The sequence below is a fragment of the Toxotes jaculatrix genome, chromosome 22, assembly GCF_017976425.1.
Source record: "Toxotes jaculatrix isolate fToxJac2 chromosome 22, fToxJac2.pri, whole genome shotgun sequence".
Taxonomy (NCBI): Eukaryota; Metazoa; Chordata; class Actinopteri; family Toxotidae; genus Toxotes; species Toxotes jaculatrix.
Window position 1 is genome coordinate 934,568 of NC_054415.1, and position 20,433 is coordinate 955,000.

Here is a 20,433-nt window from a genome sequence, read left to right on the forward strand (position 1 = left end):
CAAAATATTATGGTTTATTCAAGTTATAGCACAGATTTGATTGATTAAAAAAATGCTGAATGTGATGAGACAGTACTTCATTCTGCTGACTGACTGAGACTCATTGTTTGCAGCATCTCTCTACACTGATGTCTGAAGGAAGCAGCTTCTCGTCTTCAGACATTTACTGAAATACGTTTTACAAAACGATCCCAGTCCGTTTAGAAAGCTGGAGCTGGCCTCACCTCATCTTCATCTGCTGATGGAGATCTGAGCAGTTTAAGGATTTCTCGTTTATGTTTACTTAAAAGTGGAGTAACAGCTAATTAAAAGTAATTTTCTGCTTTTTGGTTTGATCAAAAGCCCAGGAACAGTTACTAAATGGACCTTGTGGTGAGGCTGTTTACAAGTTGGAAATGGTTGTTTTCAGCCACGCTGGTGGCTTCACTCCTGAATGAAGGTCTGTCCGTTGGACCAAAATGTCTCGACAGTGATCAGGTGGATTGCCATGACATTTCATATAAACATTCGTGGTCCCCAGAGGATGAATCCTATTTTTTGAGGTCCTTTGACTTTCCCTCTTGCTCCACCAGCAGAAAGGATAAGAACAAAGGCAATTAAGTAATGTGAGATTCATCCAGTTAAATTCCTTGTGCAGGTTATTAAAACATGAAGGGTCTGGGATAATGAGTGCAGGAAGGTACTTTTGGCCATGAAGTACATGCCAGGTGTGTAAAATACAGTTAATGTTCGTGTATTTTGGGTGAACTGACCCTTTAATGTGGAAAGTTCCGGGGTTGTTTGTGGCTGTAGTTGTTGTTTTTACAAGAAGGGCAGTTAAAATGAACAGAGACCAGGACAAAAGCTGGAGGGGGCAGGCTGAGGGAAGAATAGAGGCAGTAGACTATGAAATAGAGTGAGAGAGATGGAAAATAGAGATGAAGGATGGAGGGAGGGGGAGGATAAATGAAGCCGGAGGGAGATGAAACAGATTTAGAGGCAGAGAGCAGACGGTGTTTAAACTCAACAGTTTCTCAGCAGAAGGCAAACAGCGTCGCCTCCACCTCTCTCCTCCTTCATCCTCCATCCATCCGCCTCTCTCTCCTCCTCCTCCTCCTCTTCCTCTTCTCCTCCTCTCCATGCCGGCGGTGGTCTCCGCGGGGCTGCCATGGCGAAGATCCGGGTGTCGTACGAGTACTCCGAGGCCGAGGACAAGAGCATCAGGCTGGGGTTGTTCCTGATCGCCTGCGGGATTCTCAGCCTCTTCATCCTGGGCTTCTGCTGGCTCAGCCCGACCCTGCAGAGCCTCCAGAGCAAGCCGGCCAACTGCACGGTGAGTCCGGTTACGAGCTCCGAGCTGCCGCCGCCGACCGCTGCCGGAGCCTCAGATCTGTGCACCGGCGGTGGCGGCGCTCCGGACCGTAGTAGACTAGTTGTAGTAGTTTTGGCGGTAGTAGTAGTAGTAATAGTAATAGTGATAGTAGTTGGAGGGTTAGTGAAGGAGTGACACTTTATTGTAAGTCCCCCTGTTCAGCAGTTACAAGCAGGAGCCTGTTTAAAGATGGTTTTAATCAGGTGTAAATGTGAAGCACAGTAAAGTATTTTGGGATTATTCGCATTTTGAAAACGCTGCTGTCAAAACCAAGCTACATGATTTCTAATGATGTGGTGGAGATGATGTGAAGCTCCTCGGTGATCAGTGTTCATAGATCAGGACTAAAGCTAATATGGATCAGTGAGTGTTTTAGTTTTCATCCTGCTGATGGACGGTGGAGGTGATGAGTCCGTCATCAGATCTGACAGGATCTCCATCACTGAGCTGTCAATCATCAGTCTCACTGTCAGTGATGTTCACTGTGGGTTTTCACTCAGTGTGCAGTCTGCACGGATCAGTCGATCAATGGATCGGCCGATTGACAACAACATAATCTGCAGCTATTTTGATGATTTATTTATTTATTTTTATTAATTACTGACGAAACTGAAACGACTGAAAAAATGAGCAAATTCATCTAATGGTTAGTTAAACCCCTGGAAGCCTTTGTTTAACTTTATTTTGTGGTTTAACACGTCTGGTTTTCACCCACAGTGGCAGCCTGGTTCTCAGGATGGACGTGGTCCAGATTAAAAGATCTCAGGAGCTTCCTGAAAACAGACGACAAACTAAATCCCACCGAACATCATAAATCCGATCACACAGTCACTGTGGGTTAAATTATTTGAATTTCAGTGTAAAACTCGTGTCCTGTCGGGTTCTAACAGGCCTGTCACAAAGAACAAAAACATGAAGTTTTAATAAAAACTAAAACACATTGTTTGAAATCACAGCTTGATGAACCTCAGGCCTTTCTTCATTTATTTTAATCTTTTTTTATTGTCCGTACAAAGTGGATTTCTCCACCTTCAGCTCCCTCATGCTGCGTCACTTTCCACTGTGGATTGGTAAAACTGTTTGCACAGCGTTTTAAAGCCAGTTGGGAGTTTTCCTGACATAAATTAGAGGCAGCTACAGTCTGCACTCCTACGGCTGTTCACTGTGGATGATGAATTCAAACCAACCTGATTTATTTGGCTGTTAGCTTATTGCATTGTCCTGAAATAATGTCCATGCATTATAGAGAGTGGAATTCCTTTGTTTCTTTTTTGTGCGTGTTTTTTTAAATCAGACGATCCAGAGTCATGTGGCAGTGAGAGAGTGTACTCTATCATCCACTAATCCACTGCTTAATATAACATAAATCTCAATGCTTGGACTTTATTGCAGCTGCCTGACCTCCTGAGTGATGAGCAAAGGTCTGACTTTTATCAAATCTGCGCAGACTGATTGTGTTTTACCTTGTATTGATATTTATTTTCATGGCTGCAGCTGTTATTTCAGTCTGGTAATGAGCAGGGAGAAGAACTGCTGCCATCACTCTTCATTAGCATATGAAATATCTGAATCATTCAGGTCACGTTCACTCACATATTCAGGCTTGACATCCAAACTTATCTGGAATGTTTCTGTGTCCAAAGACGTGGAAACTTTTACGTGTAGGAGGCGTTTCCAGCAGTAAAATGCAAACAAAATCACATTTCATACCTTCTTAGTCGACAGGCAGTATAATTACCGAGATTCTACCTCAGACTCAGCCTGAGCCTGAATCTACCTCACCAACTGACCACACTTTGCAAGGGGAACAGTCCTGGCTCCCTCCCTGCAGACCTCACGCACATTTCAGCCAACTACCACCTGAAGTTCATGGTTTACTCTTGTCTCATGTGCCCTCTGCTCCTCTTCTTTCAGGTGGTGTCAGTGTTGCGTCCGGAGGAGATGTTCGAGTGTGTGTTTACATGTGGTGCAGACTGTAAGGGAACGTCCCTCTATCCCTGTCTGCAGATCTTCGTCAACAACTCGGAGTCAAACTCTGTGGCTCTGCTGCACTTTGACGAGCAACAGCTGGTCCTCAACCCAAAGGTAAAACCTCAAAGTGACGCACCAGAGCTTGATTAATCGTTTACCTTATGAACTCTAAATGTGTTGGGCGCAGTTTTTCATGTGGTGTGGGAGTGCCCAAGGGTGATTGGTTTTTGAGCTGCAGCTGCGTGGAGTCAGGAGGTGAACAGAAATAGATCCAGCGAGACACAACACACCATTAAAACACTCAGTGTGTGAATGGAGGACCATTAGCAAACAGCTGACAGTAAACACATCACAGCTGACTCCATGTGTGCATGTGAAGTTTCAGTTTAAGATCCTACTCTGGCCAAAAGTATATGGACCCCATCATACGTGTCCTCTGGGTTTGTTGTGCCTGATTTGAGAAATCTTAGAACTTTGTGTCGGTTTGTGTTTGTCCCTCCAAACGTATGCATCCTTTTCTCAAAATCGACTTTATGGATCATATTTCATTATCTCGATTGCACCTGAAACCCCCCCCCCACCACTGCAGCCCCCGGGGGTTTTATGACACAGATGTTGTTTAAAATCTGGTGGAAAGTCTGAAACCAGAAGAGAGGAGGCTGTTATACTTTTGACCCCTCACAGGACAGACGAATACAGTCAGTGTCCATCTGTCTGTTGGTCCGTGGGACTTCTTCTTCTTCTTTAGTGCACGTCTGGGCCATCGCTATGGCAACAAAGTAAATATAGAGAGGAGAAACGGCACGTCATCGATGCCGCTCAGTCACCATAGCAACCACAACGGAGATGATGTAGAGAGACAGAGGCAGAGAGACGAGTCACGCTTCATTCAGAAAACCTTTAATATCTAATAGAGAGAGAGACGGAGGCTGAATATTAGGACGGATGTCACACTGTCCCACTCATGAGTTCTGTGACCTTTTATATGTAACTAATGAGAGAGACAGACAGACACAGAGTTAATTGCAGCTGTGTCTATGACGGACGCTGAGGCTGTAGACCAGCTGACTGAGAGACAGATGAAGGCAGAGAGACCTGCACTTAATTGGTGTTGTGTCTATAGGGGGCGATTAGTTAATGGAGCCGCCTGTGGACCAGATGACTGACATGACATTAAGAGCAGCAGCAGCACGACTGTCACAGAGACCAACTGTCTCCATGTATGATGAATGTGCTAAAGGATCATTCCGCTTTATTACAGCTCGGTCTCTTTGTTCATCGTCTCTGTGAAAAATAATCAGAGCTGTTTTTTTCCTGTGAACCAAGTCAAGTCTTTGAGACGTCACACAAATACTGCAGATGAAAACAGGACGCAGTTTAATGTCCAAGCATCTGTCCAAGCAGATCTCAGAGCAGGTCTCTGCAGCTGAATGCTGATTCAGCATGAATATTTGCTTCTAAAGCAGTTTGCTTTCATATGACTTTGTGGAGCTATTTTGAAGCCATAATAAAAACTCATAATTGCGTGTGTGCCATGAGCTCTGAGCATAAAGAGAAAAGGTGCTGGGATTTTAATAAATCGCGGTTTTAAAAACAAATTAAGTCTGATAGTCTTTTAATAAACGACATATTACCAAAATGTGTCTTCGGGGCAGAGTGGATCTGAGGAGACGTCGATACATTAGTTTGATAACCTCCCAGAAAGTAACACACACACATGCACACAGTGATACACACCTGCTGAACCATCTCTCGTTTATTGGGGTCAGGACTTCATTTCATTTTTGTAGGAACAAAAATGAACTGTGGAGAAAATGGTTGGAAGAAAAAATAAATGGACCACCAAAGCTTTTACACATGGCTGATCTGCTGCTGCTGCGTGTGTGTGTGTGTGCGCGCCGTCATGTGCCCCAAAGGTAACGGTGTATTTATTCAGAGTGTGTATTTGTGTGTGCATTTGTGTCCATCACATATTTCATAAGTGCTGAGTCCCTCAGTGGAGTCTCAACAACGAAGAAAGCATCATGATGGGGATTAGTCCACACTGTAACTCTGGTTAGCGCTGTTTCACAGGCTGATCCTGATTCTGATCCTGATTCTGTGAAGTTAGTTGTAAATACTCCTTTTGTTTTCCCCTTGTTTCGTGCACTTGTACCTGTGTGTTTAGTTTGTACAGCACACACACCTTACAGGTCGTAGCCTGAAGCAGTACCTTCTTACTCTAACTGTAAGGGCTTTTTGCTTCAAAATAAGAGCATGTCAGACTGAGATTTAAAAGCCTGGAATTTTCAGGAAAAGTGAATATTGAGCCATAATTATTTATCAATAACAATATAAACCTCTGCAGACTGACTGATTAATCTGTGACAAGCAGCAGAATAAATCATCCAGGTAGAGTAGGACTGATCGATTTATGTTTTTCTGATCGAAACTACGATTTCAGACAACGCGATCATGTGATCGCCAAAGCTGCGGGTTTTTGCAGTGCTCCTGACTGACCCAGGATCTGGTGTGTCCACTATTTTCCACATACCTGCCGTCTCCCTACCTGCCGAGCTCACCGATCAGAAGCGGCGTGCTGCTCGTGCACAGGTCAGGCTAACGCAATCAGTATCACCTGCTCCACCTGCTGCTTCATTAGTCAAATGGCTTCAGCTGGACCACAAGCGGAGTTACGGCGTTTAATCCCCAAGAAAAACAGCTCGTCGCTCATTTGGGACTATTTCGGCTCTGAGGCCGCAGACGTGCAGCAGAAACAGGTTCTGTTTAAAACCTGTCGCGCTGAAACTGCAGCATCCAGCGGAAACACAACCAGTTTATACCGACACCTGAAAAATCAGCACAGGTATCTGCATGACGGAAAAGTTCCGCTGAAAGTGTGAAAATGCTGCTTTAGCTTTCGTTCTTGCGTTAGAGTAATGGCATTTAATGTTTTAATGTATGATGTAGTTTTCTGTCATGTTTGTAAATGTTACTGTACATTGTGAATATTGCAGATTCATACGAGTCTCCTTCCAGTTCCTGTCATTAACAGAGCAAATTATCTCTAAATCATGTGTTGAGCTGTAAAATGGAGATGTGGCGAGAGACATGAAGGCAGTATGACAGGAGAGAGAGAGAGAGAGAGGAAGGAAGAGAGGAGATGAAGGCAGGTGGGTGGTTTCACTCAGCCAATTACACCACAGAGTAATTTCCTCATTTATGACTTGATTATGTTATCAATGTAAATGACAAGAGCAGCGGGAAACCAGAGGGCAGCTCTGTTCAGCAGTTTGTATTAATATACCCCACCCCTAACCTCTAACTTTTACCATCATTTTATTATGAACAATGACCCCTGACCCCAAACTAATCTTTTACAAAAGTCATGCAAAGTGTCCTCACTGTGGACAAGTTTCTGCTCATTTCCCTGTCATTATGAGGACATTTGAACCCCATGTGTGTAGAAATACAGCAGCGACAACTCAGCAACCAGGCTGAAAAGGTGAGCAGAGAGTTATTCCTTTATAAAAAGCTTTGTGTGCGTGTGTGCTGCGGACTTAAACTAATTAACCATAATGAGGCAGAGCCTAGGGAGCTCCAGGACGTTAGGTGGGCCGTCGGTGTCTCCCTACCCAGCCAGGAGCCTCTGTCTCTGGGGACACACTCTGTCTCACTTCCTCCTTGCTCTATGGGTTATGGGTCTGTAGATAGGACTGTGCTGTGTGTGACTTTAACTGCCGTGATTCCACTTCAGAAACGTGTCACATGAATAATTGTGTATGATTTTGATCATTTATGTGTTGGAACCCTGGAGGAAATAATTGTCCAGGATTTTCTCTTCAGGTGGACACTGACTGAGCTACTGATTCATCACTGTCCTGTTCATCCTCCCTCCAGAGAGAGAGACAGACAGACGGGCAGGCAGACGGACAGGCAGGAGACAGGTAGACAGGCAGACAGGTAGACGTGGCCTCATGTTAATCTGTTTAGCTGTGTGCAGACAGAAAGGCAACAGCAGGTCACTGACGACAAAACACACACACACAAAGGTCCTGATTATCTATTTAAATTCATAATAAGACTGTATGACAGGAACGCAGCTGTGTCTGATAATGTCAGCAGACAGTCTGGATGCTCACTAATATGTTCATATTTCTACTTTTAGAAATATCCTTTATCAGAATCTGTGAGCTATTCAGACAGAAGTGGTAAATCATGAGGAGTCTGCTTGATTGAACGCTTCTATTCCCATATTTATCGAGAGTTGAAAGCTAGTTTACTTTAAAAAAAAAAATAAAGAGGCTGTCGCTTTTTCATACATAATCATCTACAAATGTGTTTTTACAACTAAAATTATTGTATGATTATTGTGCTGTCTTTAGATTAATAATGTTGAAGTTTATAAGTGTAAAAATGTAAAAGTTATATTGTTTCTTTAGTTCAGGTAATTTGGGTTGGAGTGGGTGTTCGCGTGCCTTTTTTGGGTTTTGAAAATGGCATCGGAGTGAGCGCTCCTCTTGACGGTAGGATGACTAGCATCTTGGACGCTCCGCTCAGCGGCGCTACGTGAGAGCAGTTAAGACAGGAACGGAGTGTCGCGGCTTATAAGTTTGTGGATGTTTGCGCACGCTTCGGCCTGTGACTGCTACAGTCTGTAAGTGTTATTGTGTGTAGTTTTAAGTTGTGCATTTAGCGTGTTATTGTGTGTAGTTTTAAGTTGTGCATTTAGCGTGTTATTGTGTGTAGCATTTTATTTAGCGGCTAATTTACATATTGTTTAGCTTGCTAGCTCCGTTACTCTGTGAAATGTGTACTGTTTTTTGTTGTTTTGAGCGGATATTAATTTGCGTTATTTTCTCTGTTGTATTTCAGTTTTACAAAATAAAATAAATGACGGTGTGTCTTAAAACGACAACAGGCGCACTCCTCGTTTGATGTTAGCTGGCTGTCTAGCCTAGCAGGATTACGCTTGGCGAGGGCAGCACAATTATCAAGATAGTTGTTGATGAATTATCCATCAATTGACTGACTGATAAATTGATTAATCGTTATGGCTCCACTGTACCTGAAATATTCCCTCAGGAACTTGTGGGTGATCAGTGAAAGGCTCTGACCTCCATAAGAGATTTGTGCTGAACTGATTTCAGCCGTTTCGGCCTCAGCAGGACTGATGAACGAAATCTGAAAAGCTCTTTCAATGTTTCAGCGTGTCCCTGCTTTGAATATCAAACCCCTGAAATAACAACCGCACCTGGGAGGAGAATTTAAATGAGTGCAGATGTGGAGGAACCTGTAACTTCATCCTGATCAGTGTGTGATGGCTCATCCTGTAAGCAGCCGGTCGTCCTTTCATACACACACCGCATGTCAATACACACACACTCTACATTGATCTCTTTTAGGCCATTTATTAAGGACTAAAACACACACACACACACACTTGCACATGAACACACACACGTAATTGTTACCTCAGCCTGTTGTCATGGCAACCGCAATCATCCAGCAGGGCGACCCATTTGTGATGTCATCGGGTGAGGCGTGTTTGATTGGCCGGATGATGAATGGCTGCTGAGCCGGGTAGTAAGCCGACAATTACCTGAAACAGAGTGAGAGAGAGAATGAATGTGATGGTCTCTCTACCTGAGTCTGGACCTGATGCAGTCAGACAGAAAAACAGATCCAGAGACGATCTGATAGAAGAGCATCACAAACTTTCACAGCTGAGTGGAAATGAAAAAAATATCTGTGGTCTGATGGTAAAGGTTGAAAAAACTGTCCTTCTTTAAACAGTTACACCGTCAGTAAGAACCAATGGGCTTTTGTGTTTTTAATGTTTTAATATCACACTTTAATGTAATGTATTGCTCCATACAATCACATCATTGTCATAGCAACCGGGTGATCCACAGTAACCAGCCAGGCACCAGCCTCCTGCAATGTGAATCTGTGTGTGTGTGTGGTGATGTTATGAAAATGAAAGTAAAACTAGACTGAAGAAGAGAAGGATGCAAATCCCCTCTGAGCCAATCAGTATTCAACTTCTCACCTTGTTTTGACCTCATCACGGCGCCCCCTGCTGGGTAACCACTGCCGTTTTTAGAGGCCGTGCAACACTGGAGTGATGCCACAGTCCTTTAACTCCTGATGTCTGGTCATCAGTCATTAGTCTGTAACAAATAAAAAATAAGAACAAAGAAAACCAGCCACCTCCTAAATGATAAGATGATAAAACTAGAGACCATCGTGTGATGGGATCCATCAGCATGTGGACATTCAGACCCATGATGCAAACAACTAGTCCAACAAAACATCTGACGACGTCGCAGTCATCTCTGCAAAGTTATGATGGGCGTTTTCTGGACTGGAAAATTAATTGTCAAAGGCTCCAGAACAAATGGATAAATAGACTGTGAGCTGTGATTGTGCTGTCAAATGTTAAGCAGTATTCCTCCACAATGTTACAGGTGATCTGCTGATGGCCGCGGCATTGATACTGCAATTAAATCTCCTGTCTTTGTGCATCTCAGTGTTCGTACGTCCCTCCCTGTGAGAGGGACAACCAGAAGAACAAAGACAGTGTTTTGTGGTGGGAGGATTACTTCACCAAAGAGGTCAGCAGCCAGTCCTTCACCTGCTTCTTCAACCAGCAGAGGAGGTGAGACACACACACACACATTTACAGTGCAGTTTTTTTAAGGTGTGGTGCAGATAAATTGGAAACAGGAGGATGTGTGATGCTGTGAAATTGACAGAAAGTTGTTGCCACAGGAGATTACAAATGTCCACAGCAACCAGCAGCATTACCTTTTATTCAGTTAGTTACAGTATGTTCACAGAACTTCTCTTTTTTTTTCTTTTTATTCAGGCTACTCTTTACTTTTTATGCTGTGACCGAAAATTGATGAGCTGGAGAAAAACAGATCTCCTTTAGCCTGTCAGCTTAATCCTCCTATTATTCCCAGACGATGCTTACCTGTGACCTTGGCTAGTCTTATTTTTATCTCTGCACCAGAAGGATCAGAATGAGGAACCTCTGCTTGTTAAATGAGGGCCCAGTGGGAGCTCATTGATGCTGCAGATAAGCTCTTCTCTGGCGTTTTAGAGAAAAAACTGGTACATTCATGAGGCTTTTTTTAGTTAGGAAAAAAACACAATTAGTCACAACATGTTGGGCTCTCAGACTAAATATTATTTGTGTTACTATGTCCTTTATGCCCTGTTAGCTGATGTGGGATTGCAGATAGTTTAACCCTGCTAATGCTACGTTAGCTTTGTGCCCCCATCCTGACACTAACACATGGTTCCAGTTAGCTGAGGTTACATTACACATAGCTTAGCCTGGCTAATGCTATGTTAATTTGTTTGTTCCACTAGCTAATATTGGACAGCACGTAGCTTTGCCATGCTAGTGTTAAATAAGCTTTGTGCCCGGTTAGCTGAGCCCGTTGCTTTGTAAACAGCAAACAGTTTAATAATAATATTATATAGTATAATTATTTTCACTGACAGCGTTTTAACCATGATGAAAAAGCGGAAGCAGCTGGAAATAATCAGTCCATAAACTGCTGTTCTTCTTCGTGTGTTCTCAGGCCTGATGACGTGTTGTGGCGTCGTTCCCATGACACCAGCGTCCTTCTTCACTGCGTCCTCTGGCCAATGGTGTCACTCCTGCTGGGCACGCTCATCGTGCTCCTGACGGTGTGTGCTCGATCCCTCGCCGTCCGAGCCGAGGCCCTCCAGAAGAGGAAATGCTCTTACGAAGTTTGCCAGGACCTGTCCGCCGCTCCCGCAGACCGCCGCGGCACCAAAGCCGGAGACCCCCTCTCCACGAACTCTGACCCCGAGCTGTCGTCGCCGTCAAGGACCCTGCCGCTGTTTGCGGTGCCGGTGCGACGCCGCGACCGGGAACATTAGGACAGAACAGGAAGCTGTTTTCACGCCGTGAAATCGAATCTCTTAGGACGCTGACGAGCCGGTGGGCGAAGTGGACCGAGTGGCCGAGGAGGCCACCAACAGCCCGCTGCTGTGTGTGCGGTTTGTATGATCAGCCACTCTGCTGCCTGTAGCTCTGAGCAGGCGCAGTGTCAGCACCTGTCCTCAGATTTTAACTGGACACACCGGATCCATGAGTCCGCTGATTATCAATCCTCCGTGCCAGAGTATTGGAATGGTTATTTAAATGGCTCTAGTTCTGTGAGAGATGATGCACTGGCGGGAAAAGATTCAAACTTTAAACATAAGGATTGACATGTGAAAGTCAGCTTCTCCTCACTGAGGTCTTAACTGTAGCTCTTCTATTCATGTAGTTTTCCTTTGAGTCCCAGTAGCCAAAGCCGTCACCTTCGTGTTAGCTTCTATTCTTCTAATGCGACTCAGTGCAGTCTGTCCTTTCCACATTCAGTGATAAACCAGTGTCCGCTGTAGGACTCTGACCCACAGTTCCCATGAAGCACTGCAAAATGCATCATCGCAGCTGCTGGTTTCTTCCGCGTCCCTCACCTTCACCAACATTCTCTCACTTAATTAACTAATAAGAATTTTTTCCCTCATCTCCAACCAGTTTATAAAATTAATAAGCTGTTTGTTTATTTCACGCTCCCATTTACAGTTTGCTGGCTCTGACAGGGAGTAAACAAAGAAATCAATGACACAGTAACACAGGTTTACATTGTACCTGCTGCAGTGATGTGTCATATGTGCAGGTTTAATGTAAAAATCTCAATCTGCACAGAAACAAATACCAGCTCCAGCTGAAGCCATCTGACTAATGAAGCAGCAGGTGGAGCAGGTGATACTGACTGCGTTAGCCTGACCTGTGCACGAGCAGCACGCCGCTTCTGATCGTTGAGCTCGGCAGGTAGGGAGGCGGCAGATCCTGGGTCAGCCAGGAGCACTGCAGATAAATCCATAAATAGTTCAGTCCTATTGGAGGAAATATACTTTGGAACTTCTCCGCTCTGCATGCAAACAACAAGAAAACAGAGAGGAGAGCCAGTAAATGGAAGGATATTTTTAAATCAATGATTGGAGGTAATTTTAAATAATTGAACTGACTTTATTATTTATTTATGTATTCAGATACACTCTTGACTCATCAGAGGAGCCATTAGTGGCTCCTGTTGCTTCTGGGACTCCAAACTGCCTCCTCGTTAACGATGTGAGAGCTGGTGTTTGCAGACAGCGGGAGAGAACCGCAGGATCAGCTGATGTTAGAGAGAAACGTCCTTCAAGTCAAACAAAAACAAAGTGTGTGTGTGTGTGTGTGTAGTTTCCCCAGAGATTTGCCACAGTGATGATAAAAAGAGACACTGAGCTGGAAAAGTTGTGGTGACAAAGATGTTTGCACTTTTCCAAAGGACCTGGGTTGAAGCTTGAACACATCAGAAAGAATTAAATATGCTGCTTCAAAACCAGCTTTCCATCCAAATGTAGCACAAATTTTAACTGAATATCTAGAAAATCTCCAAAATAAAATGCTAATTAACGTACGTTTCCATCCAGTGTTATTATGCAACTGTTAGGACGTGTTAGTAATTATAGATCTCAGCCACCTGTGAGTATTTGGACAATAATAAGGAGACCTCCTCAGCTTTGGATCACAGTGTTATCCAGCAGGACCGAACCATGCTGGGGTCTGAGCTGTATTTTAAAATCTGTAGATGCTGAGTTTTACCGTCTACTCGTCACCGTGTTCATTTTACGAAGCCTCAGCAAAGGCCTCTGAAGAACCGAGGCATCAATCAAGGCTGTGAATCTAATTAAAAGCGATGTTGTAGCTGAGCTCCAGCAGGATCTCTGAATGTTAAACAGACGTGCTGTAGCTCGGTAAACACTGGGGAAGAGGACGTGACAGCTCCAGGATAAAAACAACACATGGCCTCCTCCTCCAGGCCTTTCAAACGCTGCCTTCAGCTGTAATGAGGACAAAATCTAGACCATGTGAATAAAGTAGGGTGCTTTTGTAAATCCCTGTGGTGCAGATGGTTCCCAGCTCTCTACAGACGGGTAAAATCAGACTCTACTCGGTTTCCACTCTGTTTAAGACATTTAGGAAAACGTCTGGGGTGACAAAAGTTAAAAAAAAAAAAAAAAAAAAACAGGGATGGAGATGCTGTGGGGAAACTTTGATTTCACCTTTCAAAGTCAGTACAGTCACATCTCATCTGGATCTATTCACGACCAGCCGTGTGAAACGTGCTAATTAGTCTACGTGGCTGAAGATCCTGCTGCTACACCTGTATTTTCTTTACGTGCTGCTGAACTGGGAGGAGCGTCGTCTTTCTTTCACCACCTTCATGTCTGTCCTGAACGAAGGAGGCAGCGCTGGGAGAAGGAGGAGGTTCCGTTTGAGTAACTTCTGAATTTGACCAAACGTGATTCCGATTCTTTCAGAGCGAATCTTCAACTGTTGTGTCCAAATTTCCACCGCCACCTTTCCAAATTTTACCTGGCGTCGAGCCACACGTTGCTTAGCAACAAGCACGAGGCCGAGCGATGTCGCAGCCAATGAAAAGTGAAACAGCCTAAGTTCAGTGTAAATACATGTTTTCCTGCTCAGGCTCAGCGCGACGGTGTTTTATCACCATGGTTTGTGGTAGAGCTGAATGTTGCTGAGCGCTGCTGTGACACACGGTGTCGGTGATTTGTTTCAGCTGTCTGAGTTTGGCCGGAGCTGAGTTTAATGAATGAATGAATGAATGAATGACTGCATGAATGTAGAGCGACAGGAGCAGGATCCACTGATGTAGCTTCATGAAAACACTGTCAGTGCCTGAAGGAATCAAACAGAAGTCATCCTCCGTTTCTCCCTTCTCTTCCCTTCCCTCCTCCTCTGTTTCTCTCCTCTGATCATTTAATGTTCCTGTTGGATGGAAACTTCAAACCCTTTGGCAAATCAGTTACAGAAATATAACTAAGGGAATCCTTTGTGAGGGAGAGCTCACACACACCTGTGTGAGCTCCTGTCTCCTTGCCACTGAGCTGTAATTATAAACCAGCTTTCAGCTGCGTAACCTGAGTCGAAGCCATCACTCGTCTTTCTTCTGGATTCCCTTCGATTCGTCCGTCCTCTCCAAAGAAGATGTAGCTTCACCGTAGCATTTCTGTGGGTTTTTATGAGCTGTTGATGTCTTTATGTCCGAGATGAATATTGGTAGATTTTCTATCTAAAGCCATATGCTAAGCTGTGAACCGCAGTAGCGACTGAACACTGTATTTTGCTTCTTCACAACAAAAACTGAGAACATTTCATTATATTCTTACAGATGTGGTTTTTATATTTGTGGAGATATTGAGTTTCTGACTTATTTTGAATCCACACTGTAAATTAACTGATGTCTGACAAAGTTAAATGTTTGTGTTTTTTAACCTTCAGTCAGTTACTGTATTAATATAATTATTTCTGTTGTCACACAGGTTTTTATCACACCTTCGTACTTTGCACTGTGTTGTCTGCAGGTATTTTGTCGTCTTCCATTTCTTCTGAACCTCAGCTGTGTACCATGTGACCCAGGTAGCCGCTTCGCCCGTATCTTAACGATAACGATGATAACTATAGTGCCTGATAGAGATCTTTAAATAAAATCACACTTTGTCTTCAAACTCGGAGTCGCTCTGCAGCCGTTTCTTCATCTCCAGCATCCAGAGTCACACTCAACTTCATCTTTCATGTTTTATTTTCATTGCTGTAAATGTTCACAGACACAGGAAAACAAGTGCTGGTTTTCCAAAAGGCGTTAAGTCAAAGTCTCTAACCACAAGCCTTCATCAGTCTGCTCTCTCTCCGTCTACAGTCACCTGCCTAATCAATGAACAGTAGAACTGCTCAGTCTGACTCTGAACAAAAGATGGAGCAAAGAAAAACGAGCAAAACAGCAGAAAAGAAGAAGGAATGAGATGAACAAAGAGAGAGAATTCAAAAGGTTGTGGGAGACAGCATGGATAAAAGATGTGGGTTTGTTTGGACCTGAGTGTGTCCTTCCTTTCATCTGTCCTCTCCGTCCTCTGCCCTCAGCTCTGTTCTTTCATTCACAAATCCCATCAAACCTGAGAGGGCTCAATGGCCTCGTGTCAGACAAGAGAAGGACACACACACTTGTATTGTGTGAGTCAGACCACTGGGTCTTTGTAATCAATGAATATTCTCTCTCTCTCTCTCTCTCTCTCTCACACACACACACACACACACACACACACACACACAGCAGTGTTGATACCAAACCACTTATCCCAAAGCTCCGTTAGCACGAAACACAGACACGCTCCGCCTCACTGCCACGGCTGAAACATGTTTTAATTATGTTGTCGAACATACAGTGTGTGCTGATATAGATGACGAGATTAACCTGTTAAGGAGCCCCCACTAATCCTACACCTGTCCCACCGTCCTTTGAATATGTACACTGCTGCTTCCCATTAAGCCTAATGCAGCTGCATGTGTTGGTTTCCATCTGCTCTATGCAGGGACGATACAAACTAAAATAATAAAGGTTTTAAACTGAGAATATGATAATGTATTAATATAAAAATAATACCATCGCAAATAAACGTCCATAAATCCACTTTGGCAAAAGACGCACTTCTAAGTGCAGAACCTGCCTGTGAATCATCCGGTTTTTCAGCTTTACTCAGTGTCAGAGTGATTCATTGACAGTTGTCAGCACATTCTCCGGCACATTACAAACAAGAACTGTTAATAAGAAATTCGGCGAACTTCATTTACCCAAAAGAAAACAAATATAAGGTAAAAAATAATAATAATACTAATAAAAAGTGGGCGCCTTTGTGACGAAAGGCGGGTTACAGGCTGTGATTGGACAAATCTGGCGACACGTCAAACCTGTCAACCTGTGGGGCGTAAAGTAGCAGCCAGGTGAATGTGATCTGGTTTGATGAGTGTCGGCGTGAGTGTCGGTGTGAGTGTCGGTGTGAGGGGAAACTGCCGAACAACTTCCAGAAAGGTTTCTCGGGTTAAATGAAAAACCGGGGAAGTTTTTTTTTCCAGCTCCGGTAAAAATATCTTTTTTCGTTTTGGTGTTTTTGCGGAAGCGGCGGCTGCAGGTGCTCTGGACCGTGATGTGGCGCCATCTTTGAACACGGTGAGTCAAACAAACGGACAAACACACACACACACACACACGCACAGGGTTTGTCTCTGTAGGTTAAACTTTCTTTTTGCTCGCTTGTGGTTTTTATTGTGATAAGTTTCCTGCTGTTGTGTAAATGTTGCGTCGCCCGGACTGTGAGGCTGTTGTCGTCACATTGTGTGCAGACACACAAAGCCCTGGTCTGTTGCTGTGGTGTTCAGGTGTGTTACTCTGTGTGTAGAGCAGAGGGCCGTGTGGCTGCAGCACACCTGACCTGACTCGTTTAATCAACTGTTCTCAGTCCTCAGACAGTTGACTGGTTGCAGCCACACGGCCCTCTGCCCTCTGCGGAACAGTTTGCACACCTCCGCTGTAGACTGTTTGCTGCGTGTTTAAGATTCATGAAAACTTTATTCTGTCAGTGAAAAGCGAAAAAGGAGAAATCGCTACGCTTCAGTGAGTCTGTGTTAATTGATTGATTATCAGTTGCAGCTGTGTTTTGTATCTGAGTGATGGTCTCAGTCATTTTTAAAGCCAAAATGCTGAGTGTTTGATGGTTCCAGCTTCTCAGAGGTGAGATGATGTTTGATGGTAAATGGAAAATCTTTGGACTGGTGGTCGACATGTAGACTGAACTTTGGGTTGTAGGAAATGATAAGAGGCATTTATTTAGTCATATAATAAAGTTAATTGAGGACATGTTTATCTGTTTAACAGTCCTGTTGTCTGATGTTCTCTGTGATGTTCTCTCTGAAGCAGCATCATGAGTTTCTCCTCTGGAGTTTTTGCTGGCTTCTCTCTGAGCTCACTGTCAGAGGATGTCTAACTTTGTCTCTGTATAAATCTCTGCCAGGACAGAGAGGGGAGGACGAGCTGGACGCTGGGTCCTGAGGGGGTTCAGGCTCGGCTCGGTCCCTCTGACAGGGACTCCAGCCTCTCTTTTAAGCTCCTGATAGCTGCTGTATCTGGGTTACCCAGTTCTGCCCCGGCCTCAGTGTGACCTAGATCAATATGGAAATCAGCTCCACAGATGCAGATTAGAAAAGGAGTTGAAGATGTGAGCAGGCTGCTTGGATCTGTAGGTGAAGTGAAATCAACTGAGTTGCTGATGTTTCCCAGGTGTTCTATGTCCAGTGTGCAGCAGGTGATGAGTGATGCTCCCTCAGTCAACTTTAATGTTCCATTAAAAAAAAAAAAAAAAAAAAAAAAGACAAACACAGAAACATAGTTTGGTGGGGTTTTTTTTTTTTTTTAATTAGTTAATTAATTATCAGTTCAAATGATCTGAGCAAGTTAGAAAAACTGCTTCATACATTCTCTTAGTGCTTGGTGATATGGCTTCAGTCAACATAAAATAATCAAACTGGTGTGAACATCAGAAAAAAGTCATCAAAATTTTAATATCTAATTTTAGAAGAACAATATGCCTGGAATCATTAACATAATAATGATTAAAAAAAAATAATAATAACCCTATATTCAGAAATTTAAAACCAATAATCATTATGTCCTTTAAAAAAATGAATGAATAAAACACATCTTGTCCAGAAGTCAAACACAAAGAGCAGAGATTTAATACTGTCTGGATTTCAAATATGAACTTTTAAAATAACATTTAAAAAAAAAAAAAAAAAAAATTAAAATCAAAATCTGATTTAATTTGTCAGAATGTCACATTATATAAATATTTTTATCCAAGTAAGTCTACGCCTGAACTCCAGTTAATTAGCAAAGCATTTTAAAGACTATGACGACAGCAGGATATGAGACCTCGCAGCTACTGAAAATATCTAAATATTACCCAGCATGGAAATAGTCAACATACTGTATATATTTATTATTGTATAAAAAAAGAGTATTACACCAATATTTACATACAGCAATATGTGTAACTTTTAAATAAACAGCTTATATGGAGCAGTGAGTCAGAACATACAGTAATATCAGAGGGTATAAAAAATGGCTCTCTCCTTCCCTGTGATCAGTTTATATTAAGCACAGCTCAGTGAGCTAACGTCAGATTACAGATGTTTTTATTAATCACTTTAAAACCAACGACCTGAGATCAATCAGAATTTTGTTGAGACGTGATTTTGAAAAGTCAAAACAGGTTAAAAAAAAAAAAAAAAAAGAACAACAAAAAAAACTGTAGCTAATAAACAAAGTTCCCTGTGATCCTGACAAACACGTAGAGTTCCTGTAATTAAAACAGGTTCTCCGTTAGCTCTCAGCTCTGGAGTCACCTGCTGTTTGAAGCTTCAGTTTATTTGCTGTAGTTCTGTTGGCTTTAAGACGCAGTGATACAATAAAAAATCAGTTTAACAGGTAAAACGTTGACCAGCATCACATCATTTGTGTTTCATACATGGCAGATTTTCCCTGGTTTGTCCGATGTGCAGCTCCTTCAGGTGAATAACGTCCGGGTGGGTTAACAGATGTTTCCTCGCTCCATCAGATGGATGTGGTTGTGTTTTTAGCGCCCGGTGTACATGAAATCTGAGGACAGACACAAGTACAGACAAGTTTTTGGACGAGCACTGTTGTTTTTCCAGGTGGGAAAGTGAGAATTAGCCAATCAGTGGGTTCAGTGTGTGAGTCTTACCGCGGCAGTACTCAGGGTTGAAGTTTTCATAGATGGGGTAGAGAGGGTTCTCCTGTTCACTGCGATGCTTTCTGGCTCTCAGGACGTCCCGTACACACTGGTGCAGGAAGGCATACTGACACTGCAACACACACACACACACAGGGTCTTCCATTTGATCGGTGTTATTTCACAGTCAACATTTACTGGGAATTTAGCCCAGTATCACCTGTTACTTTAGTACTGGTTCAGTCTGTTTACTGGTGTTTTGACTGTAGTCTGGGCTTATATCTGCTGGTGTTTGATTTTACATAAACTGTTGTTGAAGCCTGTCTGGTCCTGAATTCACTGCTGCTCTGACTCTGGTTGAATACTGGCTGGTGCTCTCAGTCCTGGTTTGATCAGACACACACTGTGGTCTGAGCTCTTGTTGTGTTTGTGTACCTCGGTCTGGACCATGTGCTGGCGGTGCAGGCGCAGGTCGAACACGCAGCCGTACATGTCGATGGTTGCTTTAGAGTCCAGCTGCTGCAGAACCCGGTCCAACGCGATGAACGTCCCTGTGCGTCCAACACCAGCACTGAACAAACACACACAATCAACTGTAAAATTTTATTTGACTCTCTGTTTGAAATGAAAACAAAGAAGACAAAAATTGCATGTTATAACCTTCATAAATGGAGAAGTTACTGTAGGACTCGAGTTTTACCATAGAAACTGTCCACAGGGAGTAGAGACTGTGTCCTGTCCAATCAACTCTCAGCCAATCAGGAGCCACGCCCACACCATGACTTACCTGCAGTGTACGACCGTGGCGCCGGTGCTTGGTGATCGGTCCACGTAGTCCCGGACCGTCCTGACAAACTGGATCAGGGACTGGGTGCTCTCTGGGACTCCATGATCGGGCCACACAGTGTAGTGGAAGTGACGCAGGACGCGAGGGTAACTGCAGCTGCTCTCCTGACAGGACACACCACACGTCTTCATCAGTAATTATTACATTTATGTTAATGTTGATTACACAGAGAGAGCAGGAGGCAGAGCAGGTACCGAGGTGATCCTGAACTCTCTGATGGTCCACTCCGGCAGGACGGACTCCGACAGCATCTGAATGACCAGGTCCCCGTAGTACAGAGGCTCTCTGTCCGCAGGCCAGTACTGATCACACTTCACCTGCAAACACAGGTAATGCATTCAAATATTTTCATGTTGTTAAAATGTTTTGTCGATCAACAGAAAATTATCAGTTAATCACGGATCAGTAATGAAAACATGTGAGAACAAACAACACGTTTAACCAATTTTCTGTTGAACCCAGATGTTTGGACCAAACCATCAGTGACTCACTCGTCCTTTCTCCACACACTGCGTCACCATGACCACGTTGTGGACGCCGTGCTCCCACACCATCCGCCAGAAATCATCCTTGGTGCCGGGCAGAGGGCCCTGGGTGGCGATGT

At 43.6% G+C, this 20,433-nt stretch overlaps 2 protein-coding genes and 1 long non-coding RNA gene across 4 annotated transcripts in view; 2 read left to right on the forward strand and 1 right to left on the reverse strand.

Annotated features, from left to right (window-relative positions):
• The first annotated feature begins 1,075 nt into the window (after positions 1-1,075).
• Positions 1,076-11,985, forward strand: LOC121176452 (calcium-activated potassium channel subunit beta-4-like). The gene is made up of 4 exons (XM_041030517.1): positions 1,076-1,312; positions 3,266-3,436; positions 9,835-9,962; positions 10,897-11,985. The coding sequence occupies exons 1-4, from the start codon at positions 1,148-1,150 to the stop codon at positions 11,219-11,221; spliced, it is 789 nt and encodes a 262-aa protein (XP_040886451.1). The 5' UTR covers positions 1,076-1,147; the 3' UTR covers positions 11,222-11,985.
• A 4,198-nt stretch (positions 11,986-16,183) lies between these two features.
• The window catches only part of LOC121176464, a 12,628-nt gene continuing 8,378 nt past the window's right edge, over positions 16,184-20,433 (forward strand). The window contains exons 1-3 of one of the 2 annotated variants that reach the window (XR_005892987.1): positions 16,184-16,404; positions 19,999-20,158; positions 20,292-20,433. The exon at positions 20,292-20,433 is cut by the window's right edge and continues 10 nt beyond it. This is a non-coding gene — a long non-coding RNA (uncharacterized LOC121176464). Of the gene's footprint in view, positions 16,405-19,781; positions 19,916-19,998; positions 20,159-20,291 lie in introns of those variants that run through there. The other variant, XR_005892988.1, reaches the window with a different exon arrangement.
• The window catches only part of LOC121176450 (receptor-type tyrosine-protein phosphatase beta-like), a 29,186-nt gene continuing 26,408 nt past the window's right edge, over positions 17,656-20,433 (reverse strand). Inside the window, exons 35-40 of the mRNA XM_041030515.1 lie at positions 20,321-20,433; positions 20,024-20,146; positions 19,770-19,933; positions 19,418-19,553; positions 18,995-19,115; positions 17,656-18,888 (exon numbers count right to left, since the gene is read on the reverse strand). The exon at positions 20,321-20,433 is cut by the window's right edge and continues 22 nt beyond it. Coding sequence (XP_040886449.1) covers positions 18,866-18,888; positions 18,995-19,115; positions 19,418-19,553; positions 19,770-19,933; positions 20,024-20,146; positions 20,321-20,433 — 680 coding nt within the window. The 3' untranslated portion in view covers positions 17,656-18,865. The remainder of the gene's footprint in view (positions 18,889-18,994; positions 19,116-19,417; positions 19,554-19,769; positions 19,934-20,023; positions 20,147-20,320) is intronic.